Genomic DNA, 19,354 nt, shown 5'->3' on the forward strand with positions numbered 1-19,354 from the left:
AGAAAGCACTTTGCACATTACTTACATGTGCTATATCTAACAGGTAGATCTGTAGAAAAAAAGCAGTGGCACTTGTTGCAACTTGGTTTGGAGCACCTCCTATTGCATAGCATAATTTGCTGCAAACAGAGAGTCTGTCTTCCTGTCTGAGCTGAAACAGAACAAGAACAGACAAGTTAAGAGAAAATGCAAAACATTAAGAGTAAAAGTTTCACAAGTTTATGGTTAAACTCATATTCAGGCACTTATTTAAGTGATCTGAAGTTCAGCATTTTCATAGACGCTGAACATCCAGAGACCCCACTGACTTCAATGCTCAGCACCACTGAGAATCAGGCTACTGGTTGCTATTCCTTATTTCAGGAAACCAAGTCTGAACACTGTGATTCAGCTTTCAATGCCTGTTCCAAGTTACCAGAACTGGAGTCCAGGTACACTGACTTCCCGTGAGCTAATTCTGAAAAGCACACTTTTTACGGGCCGCAAGTGGGCATGGACCATTCAAGTGCAGTGAGTCCATGAACACATGATAAGAAGCAATCAGGCAGACTTTCTAGAGTATTGACACTATCTATAGGGCAGCTCCTGGGTCTTGGATGACTTGCTGAGGATCGGTGTTATCTCTGCCCAAGAATGAATTATTCAGATGGCAAAATGTTGAGTAATTATCAGATATCAATTTTTTTTGCTTATATATGTATCTATTCTTTCAGACCACAAAAATCAATAAATAGTCTCATATTATTCTACTTAGACAATATTCAGAGAAGAGGGATGGTCTTTCAGTTAAGGATCTGCACACAGACTCAGAAGGTCTGGGTCCAGTTTTTGAATTACAGGACGGTTGCAGGACTCTGGGCCCCCTTACTTCTTCTAGGGCAGGGGTAGGCAACCTATGGCACACGTGCCGAAGGCAGCACGCGAGCTGATTTTCAGTAGCACTCACACTGCCTGAGTCCTGGCCACCATTCTGGGGGGCTCTGCATTTTAATTTAATTTTAAATGAAGCTTCTTAAACATTTTAAAAACCTTATTTACTTTACATACAACAATAGTTTAGTTATATGTTATAGACTTATAGAAAGAGACCTCTAAAAATGTTTAAATGTATTACTGGCATGCGAAACTTTAAATCAGAGTGAATAAATGAAGACTCAGCACACCACTTCTGAAAGGTTGCCAACCCCTGTTCTAGGGGCTACCGGACTTCTGTCTTGTGACCCCCTTGCTTCTCACTACTATTTAAATTAAAAAGCAAGCTGCTTGACATTCAGGGTCCCTCCAACTTTTTTCTCCATACTGTGAGCACTGTTTGGGTCCAATTCCTCACTCTGCCACAGAATTCCAGTGTGATCTTGGGCAAGTCACTTAACTTCTCTGTGCCTCAGTTAAAAAATAGGCAGAATGGGTAGAGTTCTGAAAAGGATCTAAGTGACTTCAGAGCCTAAGTTCCATTGCTTTTCAGTAGGAGTTATGCGCCTAAATCACTTATGCGCTTTTGAAAATTTTACCTGAAGATACTTGTCCATCTTTGTTGAAGCACCTTGAGATGTATGGATGAAACGTGCTAAGCAAAAAATATACCTATTAGACTGAAAGTAACTGGCAGAAAAATCAAGGAACAGAATAAGTTATTGTACCCTATTATAAAAAATAATAATTCAGAGACAAAGTGTTAGGAGTCTAATAGATGAAAGATAACGTGTTTTCATAGGGGAAAATGCCACATTATTGGCAAATGTTTCTAAAAGCTCTGATTTACTGTATTAGTGTTAGCTGAAAACATAGGTGGGAAATATCCACACGCTAATCTCAGTATAGAGTGCCAGTCACCATGGGAGCCACACACTAAGATCCTGACTCAAACTATTTCTGAGAATTCTAACGGTTAAATTCAATCCCTCTTTAAAAAACTGTTGATCCTTTTCAAGTTCCTTCCAATAGCAATGGTAATCCTAGGTCTGCCTTGGTTGTGGCCAAATATCTGGACTGAATGCACATAACCTCATGCTTCCACTGCAGTCAGATTAAGATAATAAAATGACGAGGCTCCAATAAAATGCTTTATTATTCTGATATGTATTACCTATTTCTGAAAGCATTTTTAATGTATCGGGTTTTTTTATTATTAGGTGATAGTGTACTTACTGATAAAGAACTAATGGACAACAGAATCTTTCAAGATCTGGCCTTGCTCCTTTGAACTATTCTATATAAATAGGTGTAAACAAGTGTATTAGTTTTATGAAAGTCCTTTGTTTCTGAGTGATGTCTATACAGATAAAGAGCAAGATCTCCATGTACAAATCACCGCTACTGGTCTAACTACATCTCTGACTCCTCTTTGAGTACATACACCTCTCACATCTTGGGCCTCAAGCTATCATCTCTCTTGGAGTGGAATTACACGATTCTTCCACTCTCCGACCATGCCTTGAGCAGCAGTCCCGAGGTGCTAACCATGATTACCTCAGCAGGGGATCCTGTTAGGTATAAGGTTCCTACCTCCCCTCCTCTCCCAACACAGAGAGCATTAGCGTCCGGGTGGCATAATCTGTTCCCTTAAAAGACAATTCCTTTCCCTCTGCTTCAGAGACAGTGTCCTTTAAAAGCTGCTCAATCTTTTTCATCACCCCCCTGCCCAGAGACTAAGTCATTTTTTATTGTTTATAGCCCTCTGAACTGTTGGCTCTCAGCACTTGCAACACAGTTGTGTTAATCTGGGCTGGAGCCTGGAAGTAGTCCATCATCCTGTAATTTCCCACTAAGTATTTCTTGGGAGGCTGTTTGTCAGGATCCATTGTGTTGCTTTCCTACATGTTTTTCCAACAGCCCCCTATTCAGCTAGACCAATGCATTAATTCACTTACATTGAGTTATTAGACTTTCCCGTACAGTAACTTCACCTCACTGACTAGGTGACATACCGTATTAAAAATTATTATATAGCAGTTCCAGTCCACCACAGTTAATATTTAAGAACTTGAAATTAGAATAGTTATATTACATTGTGAAATAATTAGCAATAAATAAAAAAAATGAGACTTACAGACTTGAGCAACTCTCATTTCTCCAGTCAGCTTCACGGCTAGAAAGTTAAGGATCTCAATACTTTTACATTTTTGATTAAGAAGTCTCATTGAAATTCTGCTCACCTTCTAGATACTGCTAGGCTGCTTGGGTAGCATACTTACAGATCACCTTCAAGCAAAGTTAACATTTTTGTCAGTAGCAGTTAATGGAGGCTTTCACCTGTGACTAATTTTGTTTATAGCTACGAATGCCATTGCTTGAATAAAAAGAGCGGCTGGAATCTGATTATATTTAGTACAATATCACTCACTTATAGAGAGTTTTGCAGGTTTAAAGCTCTGCTCAAACAATTCTCATCTATCCTTGCAAGAAATAAGCCACATGACAGATGAGGAAACAGAGGCAGAGAAGTTAAATGTCTTGCCAAAGATTCAGTAGGGATTAGAACCAGGTTTTCTGATTCCTGTGCTCATTCAACTAGACTATGTTGCTTCTCATAGCCTTAGAAAGGGGCAATGGTGTTTGAGGCAGCGAATCTAGTGGTGAAAGTAAATGGCTGGGAATTCCTAAATTCTAACCATTTCTCTAATTCACTCTGTGCTTTACTTTTCCCACTTGTACAGTGAGGATGCTACTTCCCCAACAGGAGACTTCTTGTTTAAGAGTGTTGTAGATTAAGGGGGAAAAAAAGAGTTTGGAGCAGCATGCTGAGATGAACACTTTTGAACGTCTCATACTCGGGGTGCAAATCCCCCTCTTTATATTTAATTTTCACTAGAGATTTAATTGGCCCCTGATACTTGAACATACAGTTGTGCATTACTACATGCTTAAACACTGCAAAGATTTGAAACTGTAAGCCCACATTGAACAGCCCAAGGGATTTATAATGGGACAAAGGATGGTCTTTTGGGTAGGGCTCTGCCAGACTTCTTCAATGGCCTTAGGCAAAGTACTTAATCTTTGAGCCTCAGTACTCTTATCTCTAAAATGGGAACAATAACACTTCCTTTCTCCCACCCTATGTGTCTCATCTATTTCACAGAGGCAGGGACTGTGTCTTACTATGCGTTTGTACACATGCTTTGCACAATGGGTTCCAGATCTTGGTTGGCGCCTCTAGATGTTATCGTGATACAAATATATTGTTTTTATAAAGGACGAACTGTATTAGACATTTTCTTGTAGAAAGGCTTAGAGTGGTAGGTCTTTACAGGACAGAAAGCTGGATTTTTTTTAATATTGCCTTTTAAATATAAGGATAAACTGCAAGATTCCACCCTTGATTGCCCATTTGAAATTATTTCAACATGCACTTTCGCGCTTTCTTCCATACTGGCTCTATGCAGAGAAGAAGCTCCCTGCAAAAATGCACCAGGCCACTGCATTATCCTCTTTTAAACTCACCTATGATGAGCCACCTGCGAAATACTTGACAGTGGTTAGGCAGCTGGGGTGCTGTGACCACCGCTTATTACACTATTGATAACTGTCTCACTGTTATCTTATGCCCCACCCCTATCTATTATATCCACCTATTGACTCATCTTAAACTTAGATTGCAAGATGTAACAGGCTGGGATCAAGTTTCAGTTATTTGTCGTATGGTGCCTAACACAGTGACCCACTGGTCTCCAGGAATTAAGTGCTATGCTTGTCTCAGTTTTCTTTTGTCAGCATTTTAAACTGCGCTCCACCTCAGAGGCATTCAGCCCCAATTTCTCCTTGTATTTGTTTTGCAATTCTGGGCTGTGACATTAGTGGTAGGCTCTGATGAATTGCACCCAAAGAGGTTTCTAATTACTCTGGCATTGCTGAACACAAATCATTTATTGCAAGAGAATCCTGGGTTAGATTTGGCCCTTTTGCCTCACCATCACTGAGCCTGCTCATACCCAAGGCACAAATCAACATGATAAGAGGGTGCAAAGCCTGCATTCCAGATCTATATGAGAGTCTGTTACAAAGGTTTGCAAGCACATGATTTTAAATCAATGTTACTTTCATCCTTCCTTCCCTTTCTCACCTTGTTTGTAAATGCCACCCATTCATTGCTTCTTATCTCAAAAATTAGACTCTGGGTTCTTCGGAAGAGGGACACTTTCTATGTGTTTGTGCACTGCTTAGCACAATAGGGCTCTAATTCAATATGGAGCCTTTAGGCACAGCTGTAATAAAAGTAACCATAATAGCTCTTAAACCCAATTTTTTTAAACAGGAGAATTAGCCATTCAGTAAGTTCATTCTTCACTCATGATTTTTTGGATTGAAAGAAAGTCTGGCTTGCTTTGAGAGATTCTTTAAGTTGTATTTGAACAAAGTTATTTAAGTCTCAAGTTGCTTCTACAGATTGTTTCAGAAGCAGGGCGAAGGGAGAGAAAGCTCCAGCCTGAATATTTATTTTTAAAAATGGGAGTGAGGGGAAGAGGAGGAAGGCAAGAAAGATTGAGCTTCTTTCCTTATTATCTTCAGATCCACTTTGAAACCTTGCACTTACTACAGTAGAGTTAAAAACTGTACAAAATACAATAATGAAACAATCACACATATCTAAGTTGAAGCCAGGCAAATTCAAACGGGAAATAAGGAGTAAATTTTTAACCGTGAGAATAATTAACTATTGGAATAATTTGGATCATGGTGGATTCTCCATAACTGACAATTGTTATATGAAGATAGGATGTTTTTTCTAAAAGATACACTCTAGGAAGTATTTTAGGGAAGTTCTATGGCCTGTGTTTATACAGCAGGTGAGAATAAATTATCACAATGGTCCTTTCTGGCCATGAGCTCTATGAATCTAAGGTAAAGCAAGAAGGTTTAACACAGAAAATGAGCGCTTCCACTTCTGAATTAGAATGGTGGATCAATGGTGGATGTTTTTTAATTTAGGTAAATTTGAAAGTCTCTCTAATATACAATAGTGTCTTTAATCTTGTAACTGAATAACTACATATCATTTTCTTGGGAATTTTACTTCCTTCACTAATATGAACTGAAACTGAATAGAATATTAGTAATAAGTGTTTGTGGGTACAGAAGACAACTAGCAAAAGCAATCCTGTGCAACTAGAAGAAGATATTTCAGTAGCTGGATGGACTGTGGCTGGGTGTATACACATTTTGTCACAAGCTCTTCTTTATCAAGCAGGTCCAGAACAAAACCAATAGTGGTTTAAGAGGAATGGGAAGGGATAGCAGCAGCTGAGACTTTCAGATAGTTTAAGTCAAGGTTTATCTGATTCAACACGATGAGAAACTTTCCCAGTATAATGATTCCCTCCAACCCTGTCTCTCAACATGAATTTAACTCTGAAGATGAATTTGCAGAAATTAAAGGGATGGCATTTTCCATCTTGATTTTTTCCCTTTTAAAAAGTTGTTTTTTTCAGTCTGGCTATGGCATATTACAAAGCTGTATATGGTGTTACCTATCTGATTCCAGTTTATAATGTATTATGAGGTAAATATTTAAGATGACATTTTAACGCTGCTATCTTCTGTGTAGCAAGGTTGATATTTCAGCTTTAACTGCATTTCTCAATTTGTGTGCTTAATTTTTCACACCGGTAATGGAACAATAGGCCCATTTTTAAACTGAATGCACATGCTCATATCTATGTAGACAAATGCACACAGGCAGCAATTTAAACGGAAATATTCATCTTCTTTTATAGCTATTGCCTCCCTGGAAAACTGTATTCTAGGAAGATACAAATACATCCTGGAATATTGTTAGAGCTCTCAACGCACACTTCTCCAATCATATGCTACAAACAACATAGTAAAGGGGTTCCCCCCAAAATTGCATCCTTCAGTCTGTGACTCTTGCTCTGTTGAAGGGGAAACGTGCTCACAAAGAAGATGGATGAAAAATTACTCCATTCCCCCCCGTAACTATTACCAAGGAGTGAGAGACACTGGGCATTTTGCTCCTGAAAAAAGATATTCTGAGTATAGCACAACATTAAGGGATAAGGGTGAAAAATTTCTGTGGAAACACTTTGAAAATATCTGAAGAAGAGCTCTGTGTAGCTTAAAAGCTTGCCTTTTCACCAACAGAAGTTGGTCCACTAAAAGATATTACCTCATTCACCTTGTCTTTCTCATATCCTGGGACCAACACTGCTACAACACTGCAAACACTGAAAATATCTAGCACTTGGGGAAATATGATCCATGCTAAGAAGAATACATATCTAATCTATCTATCTATATCGTGTTCTCTCAAATCCCAGTGGATAAAATATCTCTGACATAAAAACCACTCCAATGCTGCTTTCTGTTTGGTGACAAAGTTCTCAGTCAAAGAGGCATCTAGTGTTTCTGATACCCCCGAGGAGGTGCTACCTCAGAAGCTGCTACACAAGAAGTTTATTCTTGGAGGGGCAGGAATTTAGGAAAAGTAATAAAATTACATCGGGGCAAACAAATAAAAAAAGAGTCACCGTTCATTGAGGATCTATCTGAGTTTCGTTCACATTGCACAGGGCGGGAGTCCAGCAAAGAGGATGATCACTGGAACCCACTCAAGCCAGTCCCTGTTGCGGGAACAGCACGCCGCGAGCCGGAGCTCCTGGATTATTTCTAGGACACTGTAATTAAGATTCTCAGGGAGGTCCCTGGCGAACACGTTCAGGTGCAGGCAGGGGAAAGGGCCTAGAGCAAAGGGGGTCGGAGCACTGCAAGCCCAGCAGCCCCGAGGGGCGATGCTGGGGACCCGACGGGCAGTCACAGCCGCTCACCTCTTCTGCGGACCGCCTGAGCGCTTGTTCCTGCGGCGGCTCCTCTGGGAGAAGGGTGGCCTTCGGCGCCGCTTTCCCAGGCCCGTCCCCCTGCTGCGGGGTGTCCCCTCCAGCACCGGCCATGCCCCAGCAGCCGCCGCCCCCCAAGCCGTCCGCCGCGGGGCTTTTCAGCACCTGTCAGCCCGGGGGGCGGGGCCGGGCCGAGCTCGTAGCTGCTCGGGGGCCCCTCCGCAGCCATCGGAGGCGCGGGAGAAGCAGTTAAGGGCCGCAGCTCCCTGGGGAGCCTCGGTGGTTGCTGCTCTTGCTCCGCCACTGGCTGGAGACCGAGACTCCCTGCAGGGTCGCTGCACTCAGATCCCCCCTGCTAGCATGCTCCGGGCGCGGGAAGGAGGAGCTGCTGCTGCAGCCCCAGTGCAAAGGTGTCCAACCACCCCCGATGCGGCGGAGCTGGGAGGGCGCCTCCACCTGCCTGGCATGCACAGAGTCGTTCCCCTGTAAGATGCCCAGGCTGCATCTCGCAGCACGGATCAGGGCGGTGAGCAGCACACTTTGTTTGGACACTTTCCCCAGCAGAGCTGCAAACCCTGAGCCACGGGGAGAAGGCGCTGCGTTGTTCTTCGCCTTTAGGGAAGAAAAAATAAATAAACTCTCTCCAAACAACTTGCAAAATTAAAAGTCAGACTTTATTTTACTGGAGCGCCGGACTGTACAGCGCCAGCATTTCCTGTACCGTCACATGGACGGGGCCACAGATCTGAAATGCTAACTCCTTTCCCAATCCCAGTGCTGTCCACGAACGGCAACGTTAGGGTTGCACGACCCTGGATTTCAATTTCATCTCGTGCGTCTTCGGCGCTGCCCGCCCCGTATTTGTTTAAGTACAAGTTTTAAAATCGTCCCACGTGAAAGACCCTTTTCTGAGAGAACGTGCCCCTGCCTAGGCTCTGTAGCGTAGCCACAGCCGTGCCAGAACCCAGGGTTAAATTGCTCTTGACCGTAGGATCGGAGAATAAGAATGCCCAGTTCCATTTTCCCCTCAAACGGAGTTTACCTTAATTTAGTTTCAAATATTATCTAGCGCTTAGTCTAAATATTTTATACTTGGGCTTCAGGGGGCCGCCTGCACACCTATATTGTTTTAAAACGCTCAGGCTCATATTACCAAAATAACTTAAGAGCCAGATCAGACCCATAGTCACTCACAAGGAAGGTATAAGAAAAAACGCCTGCAGTGTGTGCCTTTATATAAATAACCAACCCATCCAACAGCACCATTGTTAATTACAAGGTGGCTTTTTAGTTGGCTCTAACACAGCAGATGTCTGTCAGCACACTTGTTTTCGAGCAATTGGACAATCAAAAATAGTCACCGAAGGCTGAAACTTGGCATGGGTGTTTTAGCGCCATATCAACGCTATTACGCCGAGGGTGAGGGTGCTTTTCGAGTTACTTATTTTGTTTCTGTACAACACATTTTCTATAACCAATTTTGCTCCCCAAGGGGCAAAGGAATAATCTTTCTGCTTTGGGCATGAAACTAAATGTATTGATTAGCAAAGCTTTGCAATAGTTCCTCCAACTGGAGCCTTGGAGTGGATTAGTTATTTTGAAAGAACTTCAGGTTGCAGATGCAGCGTAAGGCTCACTTTTTCACCCTTTTTTAGAATTAATAAAATAGGGACTTCTTTCCCCCAGAAATATTTATAAACCAGTCCACAGGTGCAGCACCTGGTGGCCAGACTGATTTTTAACAGCTCAACTACTGTAATTATTTAATTGAATTCTCTAAACAGGGGCTCCCTAGCTTCAGAACAGTCAAGCAAACTAAGCAATAATGTTTGCTATTCACTCCCTCTGCAACCTATATTGCCAAAAATGCTTGTAGTAGCAAATTTTTATGATCTAAAGAACTAGGCATTTCAAAGAACTACCTAGACAGGCCAGTATAATTTCAGACAGTATGATTTATTTTTCATTCACCCAGTCAAGTTTAGGCTACAATTTCAGTTTCATATTTAGATTCTGGTTCAAAATCCATTGAAGGCAACAGAAGTTTTTTCAAGGGGCTTTGGATCAGGCCCTTAAAATTCCTTGCACTGGCGGTTTATAACAGATGGTAAATTTAACTAGTCTTTATTTGAGCCACTCCACCAGCATTTCTCACTTGTTAACCTTAATCCAAAGGTTGTTCTAGAAACAGGCTAAACTAAGCAAAAGTCGAGTGCCCCATTAAAAAAAAAAAAAAAGGACTTTTTTAACCCAGCACATGAAGCAATTTCTAATTTAGTTTTAAAGTGTTTCCAGGTGTTGAAATACAGAAGCAGGGGAATAATACACAAATGCAGGTGTCTGACCTCATTTTCAGTTTCTTGCTTAAATTGTACCTTTGTTGCAGAGGGGAGAGAGGTTAGAGTATCTTTCAGTCACTTTGCTCTAGGCCATTTTGACTTTCCAAATTATGTTAAGGCTTTGGATTCACAAACAACCATCACATGTGTACTATTAAAAGTCTTTTTTGCAACTGCAGCTACAATCATAGTTTCAAGAAAATGCAGATTATAATCCATCACAGAGCCAGTAACCAAACAGATATTCTGGTCTTTGTAGGGAGTGGTAGCATAAAAGTGAACAAATATTGCAAAATAGTTATATACACAGCTCCTTACCCTATTAGCATGTTTTTGGAAAGAACAACTGCCTACATTTAATCTGATTTTGTGTACTTAAATTGTGTTGCACTAACTCTTCTTACTAAATGTCTATATTGCATATCTATTTCCTTTCCTTAACCTGAGGAACTCAGAAGCTTGTCTCTTTCACCAACAGAAGATATTTCATATCTTTTATTGTACTATACACATGCAGGAGCAGGATACTGCTATTTAGAGGTGTCATGCACGTTCTATGTAATAGAACATTGACCTCTTATAATCAAATGCATGCATTTTCCTATACAGTTCTACATTAGAGATTCAAATGCATTTAATTTGATAATCCTGTGTCTACTGTACTCACTATTTTTTATTTTAAAGGAGTGCACCTGATTTCATAGAATATCAGGCTTGGAAAGGACCTTAGGAGGTCATCTAGTCCAACCCCCTGCTCAAAGCAGGACCAATCCCCAAACAGATTTTTGCCCCAGATCCCAAAATGGCCACTTCAAGGATTGAACTCACAATGCTAGGTATATCAGGACAATGCTCAAGCCACTGAGCTATCCCTCCCCCTGTAAAAAAAAAAAAAAAAAAAAAAAAAACCATACACACACACACACACCTACCTTCCAGTTCTAGGAGATAGAGAGAGATCTCTCTCTCTCTCTCCATTTTATATATATATATATATATATAGAGAGAGAGAGATACCTATCTCCTAGAACTGGAAGGGACCCTGAAAGGTCATCGAGTCCAGCCCCCTGCCTTCACTAACAGGACCAAGTACTGATTTTGCCCCAGATCCTTAAGTGGCCCCCTCAAGGATTGAGCTCACAACCCTGGGTTTAGTAGGCCAATGCTCAAACCACTAAGCTATCCCTGCACAGTTCTTATCAGGATTGGAATTATTAGGATATTTTGCATCCAAAATTCCATTTTGTTAGAAAATGAAAGGAGAGTGGTTTTAGAACCCTTACTAGCATCAGGGTCAAAAAGAGAATGCTTGCAACTGAACATTCCATGTGCTGTGTGTGCTAACAGGAGTCAGCAAGTGAAATTAACAGTAAGCAAAACTGAGACATACATTTGTGTTATCCAAGCTGAATGAAGAGCAAGTAATTAACTTCATTAAGTGGTACAAAATAAATTTGTTTAAAAAAAAAAAAAAAAAGGTAATTTTTAAAGATACATTTGTTTAACCTGACTCTCCATTGAATGAGTATTTGGAAGCTAAATTTCAAACCATACCACTCACGTTGTCTGGACAGCTTCACACACCTCAGTATGGGTGATGTAGCAAAAAAAAGCAGGTCATCCAGGGTTCAAGAATTCTTGGATTTATGCAGAACTAAGGTCACTGCAATGCCGTAATCTTATATTTCCGTCAAAAAAACCAAACCCTCTCACTTAACTGTAGTGAATAAAAGTATTAAACCAAACAATTTCCCCTTTTGAATGCAGCACAAAACCAGTTACTCTTCATTGAAGGATCCATGGGGGGGGAAAAAAAATCCACATCTACAGTCCTTATATTGGTTTCTCAACAGGTATTGTATGGCACACTAATTGTAATTGGCCATGGGACATGAATTAAAAGCGGACGATGGGCATATTTTGTAAGTTGCAAAATAAACCAAACAAACAGAAAGTGAGGACTGATATAAAGAACAAACAAATGAATAGAGGAGCAGGAAATAGCTTTATTGCCAAATAAGGGTTTTAAAAGGTTATTGGAAGACTTACATGTGCAAATTAGCTCTGCCCGTAGCTGGCAATTTGGCATAGATGGTTTGTATTTTCACTATAATATTTCTCTATAACCATCTTCCATCTACCAGCTCTGCGTGTCATGCTTGTGTCTTGCATGGTTCAGAATGGATCATGCTGCTAGTGGCACATGTAGTTCAAAGCACACCTGTTATGACATTCCATGTCTTGGGGATGGGAACAGAGCTGCCAGTGAGGCAAGCAGCTAATTCAACCATTAGGAAAAGCAAACCTCAGGAGTTTATGATGTAATACCTCATGTACAGTATGCAATGGAGCCAACTCATTCTTGTCTTGAGATTTCTCACGTGCACAAGTGTAATACAGGCTTTGAAAGGGAAGTCCCAAAATTTAGATTTTGTTAAACTTAATTGCAGTAGCTTTTCATGATTTCTTTAAAATAAGAGTTTCTATGGAAACAGTGAAAAGTGTTTAAATGCAAGTCTGTCATTGAAGCATCTGTAATCTAAACGTTCGTGTAAGAGAATCACAACCTGAAATTGACTGATAGAAACAGGAATGAAACCAAATGGTTTAGTTTCACTGTCCAAACTGAAGTGAAAAAAATAAAACTATTAAATTAGACTTAATTTTCACTTAAATTGCTGTTAGTAACACAAGTCTTTTAGAATCATGATTTTAACCCAAACATCCCTTTAAAAGGCCATCAGTGCTTTCTAGCTAGGAGGAACTTAGATGATGGGCCCTGTCTTACTAGGTGACCTCTGCTTCATTATTGCCGGTCTCCAAACACTGAAATGCTTAGAAAATACCTCAAACTACAGCACAACACACACATTTTGCTCTTTAAGAAGAGTGCAGCTTTGTGGAGATGATACAGTGCATCCAGATATTGCTGTTCAGGTTTTTTTTGGTTTTGTCTAGTTTAGTTCAACTTATATGTAGCCTTTTGGTGAGTTGAAAGCTAATTTGTTCGGGTAAGTCTTTATGTTTTTTTGGCCATTACTTGTAGCAGCAGTTCTACTATCATAATCAAGGTACTCTTAAAACCAAAAAGACTATGAAAAACTTCTGAAAGGCTCAGTTTTCTGAAGTCTCTGAACGATAACAGCGTTTTGCAAATTAGCTTCCTCCAGAGTGAGAGTCTCATCCAGCAGCTCTAGGAAAGGAAGAGATGTGGTCAGGCTGAAGGGAACACTTCCCTGCGATCCTTGATATTTTGTTATGAAGTCTCTGACATGGCTTATTCTGAAAAGGAAAAAAAAAAAACCCAGCAAGTTACAATGCTTCTAAGTATTTGAGTCAATTGTTTTCAAGAGGTGTGGGGGTTGAGCACAAGTCATGCACTCCATGCAGCACTTATGCAGGCTCTGTGGCAGTTTCCAAAGTACGATTCTTGCACAGCTAGTGGAACTAATTTTTCTATATTATACATATTCTTCTTTGCAGCCACGAGTTGCAATAAACCCCTATAGGTAACCTACACAACACATTCCCACAGCACTCACTATGACTCAGCAACTGGCATGCTAGCTGAACACTACAAATTCTTTAGTGCCTTCATTCTGGTTTCTCCTTAATTCTGCACATAAAATACCCTGAAATTCTACCTGCTCTGTGACTTCAGGCATGTGCCCTGGGACCCTTCACCAGAACTACATTAATGTTAGATATGGAAGTTGTGGAATTTAGACTTTAACTATTTAAGGTCAGAAGCACAATGGTTTTTTCTTAACTCAAACCTTAACCCAAGCACAGCAGTACATATACTAGAGAGTGCTTTAAGCCTTTTTCTGGACTGCCAATGAAAAAACATGTTTATGATAATAATGGTTAAGGATATCATAGCACCATAAAGACAAGTCCCTTGAATTTGCCTTAACATTTCTATAAAAAAGAAAATTTTAAATACAGTGCATGTATATGTACAACAGACCACAGAAGCTCACTGGTGCACTAGCACAAATACAAGTTATGATAGAGTACACCTCTACCCCGATATAACGCTGTCCTCGGGAGCCAAAAAAATCTTACTCCGTTATAGGTGAAACCACGTTATATCGAACTTGCTTTGATCCACCGGAGTGCACAGCCCTGCCCCCCCAGAGCGCTGCTTTACTGCGTTATATCCGAATTCATGTTATACTGGGTTGCGTTACAGGTGTAACTGTTTTAAATGTTTTCTGACAATATGGTTATGTGAAAGGGGCTGTTCTACTCATAACAAGTACAAATTTGTCAGATAAGACTGGTCTGAAGAACTTTTAAGATGCATCTATTTGCACTAGGATGAAAATTTATATTAAGAATTTTAATCCTATTCATTTTGGAATAGGAAAAATATTGAGCCCTCCAATAATGGGTTTAATAATCAAAATGCAAATGCACCCCTCATTAATAAGAAGGATCCACTATAGTAATGGACTTATTTGGATTATACGACTTTAGAGACCTTTAGAGACAGTGAATACTAACAAATGGATCCTCGCAGACCTCTAGTATCTTGTTGAATTCAGAGACAGCCTGCAACTGCTAAGTCTTCCTTAGTCTGCCATCCTGACTGGATATAAACCAATATACAGTGTACTAGAGAGAAATACAACCTGAACTGGTGTTGAAGATAAGCTTTATGGTCACTTTAATCGCTTCAGAGAGACATATAGCACAAGATCTTCATTCTATATATTACAGTAGTGCTATCAGCATAGTAAATTATAGGAAAGGTCACTGAAGGTTTTAGTTCTTCAACCCAATCTCCTTTAGTAGTTGATCCTACTTTCCCCTAAAAAAAAAGTGTGTACACTGAACTACTGCCTTATCACAGTCAATTGCAGGGCTTGGAAGTTTTACTAGACACCCAGTAGACATATTAGCCACAGACTGGTTTGAAGTGTTCCACCCACACTGTCAGGACAGACACCTAGATGAGTGCTCTCCCCCCTGCAGGATGCTGGGATTCCACCAGCGTTCTGACCTTGGACCCTGCTCAGGGGTCTCTCTTAAGATGTCACAAGTACTCCTGTTCTTAAAATCTGGATCACCTCCCATAACTCCCCTTGACTGCTGAGAGAGACGAGAAACATTATCTCCTGTTTTTCACCCTTTACCTCAACCTCCCAGCTGATGAAGGGTGGATGACAAGCATCAGGGAGTAGCCGTGTTAGTCTGGATCTACAAAAACAACAAGGAGTCTGGTGGCATCTTAAAGACTAACAGATTTATTTGGGCATAAGCTTAAGGGTGGATGAGGTTTCCACTACTGTTCTTCTTCCTCAGTTTCCTGGCTGCTTTGTAGGGTGTGCATTTCTGCTCCTCTACCTCTCCCTTCCAGCCTCTGCTGCTGAGGTTGGCCCAGAAACGGATTGCCTCAGCAACACAATCAATTTGAATCTGCCCAGATCATTGCTGCCCACAGGGTTCTCAATAGCAGCAATGAAAGTTGATGAGGATTCTGGTCCTTTTCACCTCTGCTGATGCTTAGGAAAGCTAGGAGCAGTGGCTCTGAATCCTCTTCCTCAGCCTGCAGACACTAGGTTAGAATAAGTTCATATCTGGAAGGTTCTCTCTGCAGCCATAAGGGCTAGAAAAATTTACTTGATTTTAAAGAGTGAAAGCGTACGCACTTAAACATTGATGGCATTTACCAGGGAGTGTTTTCTATTTCCCAGGCAAGTGGATTTTTCAAGCCCTCAGGTCTGTCATGCTGTCCGCCCAGCCTCACCTGCCACTAGTGTTTAATCCCAGCCATGAGCAATCAACTGCTTTTATTAGTGAGTTTCTCATACAAATTCTTTGGAGGAACTTCCTGGAAGACACTTGTCTTTTTGAAGACCAATGGTCTTAAAAATAAATGAGCTGTACAAAAAAGATAAACTAAAACAAAACAATAGAAGTCTGTACTGCCCCTAAAAGATCCCCTATAACAGAACCTGCATCAAGGAATTATAGACTCCTCAAAAACACTTAACTCCCAGTAAAATGACAAAAATCCAACAGTTATGCCTTGATAAATTGGTATTATGCAGATCTTGATCAATTAACTTGGCAGTCTGTTATATTCATTGGCAGTTACATTTTGTTTTCCCTTCTGCTGCACACGGGTACACACGGAATTTGATCGGTTTATCCTACAGGCTTGGAAGGACAAAAAAAAGTCATTTTTATTTTTGTGTAACTCAGAGGAACTCAGATGATGAGGGGTCAAATAAGTACTTACAGAATTTCTAGACATGTTAATGTAAAAGGGTTAATGGGATAGTCACCTCCAGTGCCTATATAGGACAGTGATAAGATAATCTTACCTATGAGAAACATTAAACTTTTGTACTATCCTTTCCCCATCTGCTAACCAGATCTGGATATTAGTGACTGGTTCCAAATTGCTTAGCGTTACTGAAGGAAGAGGCCTTTTGTTCTCAGCTTCAAGGTCCTTTTTCACTTTAGAAATTATTCTTGGAGTCGCACTGGAAAGAAGAGCCAAACAAGATTATGCAATCCACATAAAATCATAAGCTAGAGCAGTCATTACCACATCTATTTTTTTGACTGAACTGAAACATTTCTAGGAGGTTCTAAATCCTGTCAGAGTGTACTAACAGCTCATGTGCAGCAAGCCTAGGAATACAAATTGAGGTTGAGGCTTTACTAGAGAGATGCAACAACTCTTCAACTTGACAGCTTCAAACATGATGTTAAGGGAGAGAAGATCCTATTTCTGTTAATGAAAATGAAGACTATTTTAAATAATTATTTAAGAGATTGAGAGAGATATTTAAGTGATAAAGATAAGATGTAGAATTAAATGCCTAAACAACAGGACTTGATGTTCCGTTGCCTATGTCTCCTTCACTGAGAGGAAATAAAGTAACACTTTCAGGAGTTTGACTGAAGAATTTGCAGGCTAACGGTAATTTGTTGGAGGGCTTAACTGTGATGTGTGCGGTACTTACCTTTTTATAAAACATAAAAAATAGATTACACATCACCCATTAGTGATGTGTACTGTGTTCTAAGGGTGGTAGAATAAATCTCTAAACACTGAAATAAAGGCTAGTCCTAAATCTTATAAATTATAAACATACTTGCAATAAGTGGTCCAATGTAATAATTTTAGATATTAAAGGTTAAATATGGCTTCCTCTGTTTATGTGGTCTAACTTTTTAAATTGTATCATGGCTGATAGATTACAACAACATGTAATGCCGATCAGAGATGTATTGCACTTAGACTACAAATATTTAGGTTTAGGTAAAACACAGAGGTACAATGGAAAACCAAAAAGTCTTACAGGTTAATTTGATCATTCAAAATCAGTATTAAAATCACTTGTCAGCAGTCATCTATCAGTTCTAATCCACCTTTCTAGTCTCTTTTCTCATATCCTGCTCTTTTGTTCCTCTTGCTTAACCTTAAAAGCACCTAATTAAACTACAATGGTTTTCCAGACCACAAAAATAAATGTTGCATGTGCAGCATTGAGGGAAAACAGAAATACATCTAAATCTAACAATGGGCAACTTCAGCTACCCATGTATGAAGTGGTCAACTGTCTCGCGAAAATATGATTGAGAAGCCATTTTTGACACCTTATAACTGATTATTAGAGCAGCTAGTTCTACTGCAGAAAAAATACTTCAGAGCTGCCAAATGTTTATCCAAGTATGGGGAATAAGTGAAAACTAGGCTGTTAGCTTTTTAAAGTGTATTCCTGTACAGTAACTCCTCACTTAACATTGTAGTTATGTTCCTGAAAAATGTGACTTTGAGCGAAACGATGTTAAGCAAATCCAATTTCCCCATAAGAATTAATGTAAATGAGGGGGTAGGTTCCAGGGAAATTTTTTTCACCAGACAAAAGACACACACACTAAGTTTTAAACAATTTAATACTGGTACACAGTGATGATGATTGTGAAGCTTGGCTGAGATGGAGGAGTCAGAAGGTGGGATATTTCCCAGGGAATGCCTTACTGCTAAATGATGAACTAGAAATTGGCTGAGCCCTCACACAAGGCAGCAGGAATGGAGGGAAGGGAGACTGCATTGCAGACTCCGACACACACCCTGTGTGTGAGAGAGATGCGCATTTCCCCTTTAAGTACCCTCTTAAGTACCCTGTCTTGTTAAATTAGGTCAGCTTGCTGAGACTGCAGCTGCTGCCAGAGAGCTCCCTCCATCCTGAGCCCTGTTGTGTGTCCCTCCCTGCTTTATGGAAGATAGGGTAAGCAGGGTGCAGGGGGGAGGGGGACACCCTAACAGCCCCTCTCTCCTTCTCCCCCCCCTGCACAGCAAGCAGGAGTCTCGGGGAGCAGCTCCAAGGCAGAGGACAGGAGCAGCACAGGGCAGTGGGGGGAGGGACAGCTGAACTGCTGGCAGGCAATTGATAGCCTGCTGGGCAGCTGCTGCACGGGTAACTTAGGGGAGCGGGGAGCTGATAGGGGGCTGCCGGTCCACCCTGGTTCCCAGCCCCCACCAGCTAGCTGCAATGGGCTGCTCTTCTTGCAAGCAGTGGACAAAGCAGGTAGCTGCCAAATGAAGTTAGAAGGGAGCATTGCACAACTTTAAACGAGCATGTTCCCTAATTGATCAGCAATGTAACAGTGAAACAACATTAAGCAGGACGACTTTAAGTGAGGAGTTACTGTACTGTACCTAGAATCACCGTCTTGCAAAACTGATGTTTAAAGCCCTCTAGTGGCAGGAAAGGAGGCTAAAATACAAGTCTTCTTACCTTTAAGAAACATTATTGCTTTTAAAGGCTTGTTCATTTTACATTCTCTCTCATCTTTAATTTACGAGATTCTCAAAAGACATTAGACCCTTTGATCTGTCCCCTGCCAATATAAGATTGCTCCTCAAAGTAAGTTTTCTAGTGCTTTGCCCAGTCTAATGGTAAAAGGTTTATGACACACATTGTTTTACCCTAGTGAGGTTAGAGGGTAAATCTGCTTTTGCCACAAGAGATTTTAGTCTGTCTTTTTGTTTAATGTATTTCTGGGATATAATTTTAAAGTTACATCTTAAGCTTACAGAGATTCAGAACCAAAACTTTTCTATTACAAATCACAAAACCATTAAACACAGTAGGGCAACACCGGCATACTAACTTACAGACGATAAAAAATAATATAGCCATTAGTTACACCATTAATAATAAAGTATTTTAATGGACTCAAAACTAGGTCTCATTGAGC

The 19,354-nt window shown here is 40.5% G+C and overlaps 2 protein-coding genes across 13 annotated transcripts in view; both read right to left on the reverse strand.

The window, feature by feature from the left end:
- The window catches only part of MFSD2B (MFSD2 lysolipid transporter B, sphingolipid), a 66,222-nt gene extending 55,194 nt beyond the window's left edge, over positions 1-11,028 (reverse strand). For 2 of the 3 annotated variants that reach the window (XM_042848680.2, XM_065587590.1), the window contains exons 1-3: positions 7,779-11,028; positions 1,512-1,567; positions 26-151 (exon numbers count right to left, since the gene is read on the reverse strand). In XM_042848680.2, the coding sequence (XP_042704614.2) occupies positions 26-151; positions 1,512-1,567; positions 7,779-8,016 (420 nt within the window). In that variant the 5' untranslated portion in view covers positions 8,017-11,028. The remainder of the gene's footprint in view (positions 1-25; positions 152-1,511; positions 1,568-7,778) is intronic. The other variant, XM_005297405.4, reaches the window with a different exon arrangement.
- A 1,084-nt stretch (positions 11,029-12,112) lies between these two features.
- Positions 12,113-19,354, reverse strand: part of UBXN2A (UBX domain protein 2A) — a 43,166-nt gene continuing 35,924 nt past the window's right edge. For all 10 annotated transcript variants that reach the window (XM_065587594.1, XM_005297333.5, XM_065587596.1 and 7 more), the window contains 2 exons: positions 16,462-16,623; positions 12,113-13,408 (listed from right to left, as the gene is read on the reverse strand). In XM_065587594.1, coding sequence (XP_065443666.1) covers positions 13,219-13,408; positions 16,462-16,623 — 352 coding nt within the window. In that variant the 3' untranslated portion in view covers positions 12,113-13,218. The remainder of the gene's footprint in view (positions 13,409-16,461; positions 16,624-19,354) is intronic.

This window comes from Chrysemys picta, chromosome 3 (genome assembly GCF_011386835.1).
Source record: "Chrysemys picta bellii isolate R12L10 chromosome 3, ASM1138683v2, whole genome shotgun sequence".
NCBI lineage: Eukaryota > Metazoa > Chordata > Testudines > Emydidae > Chrysemys > Chrysemys picta.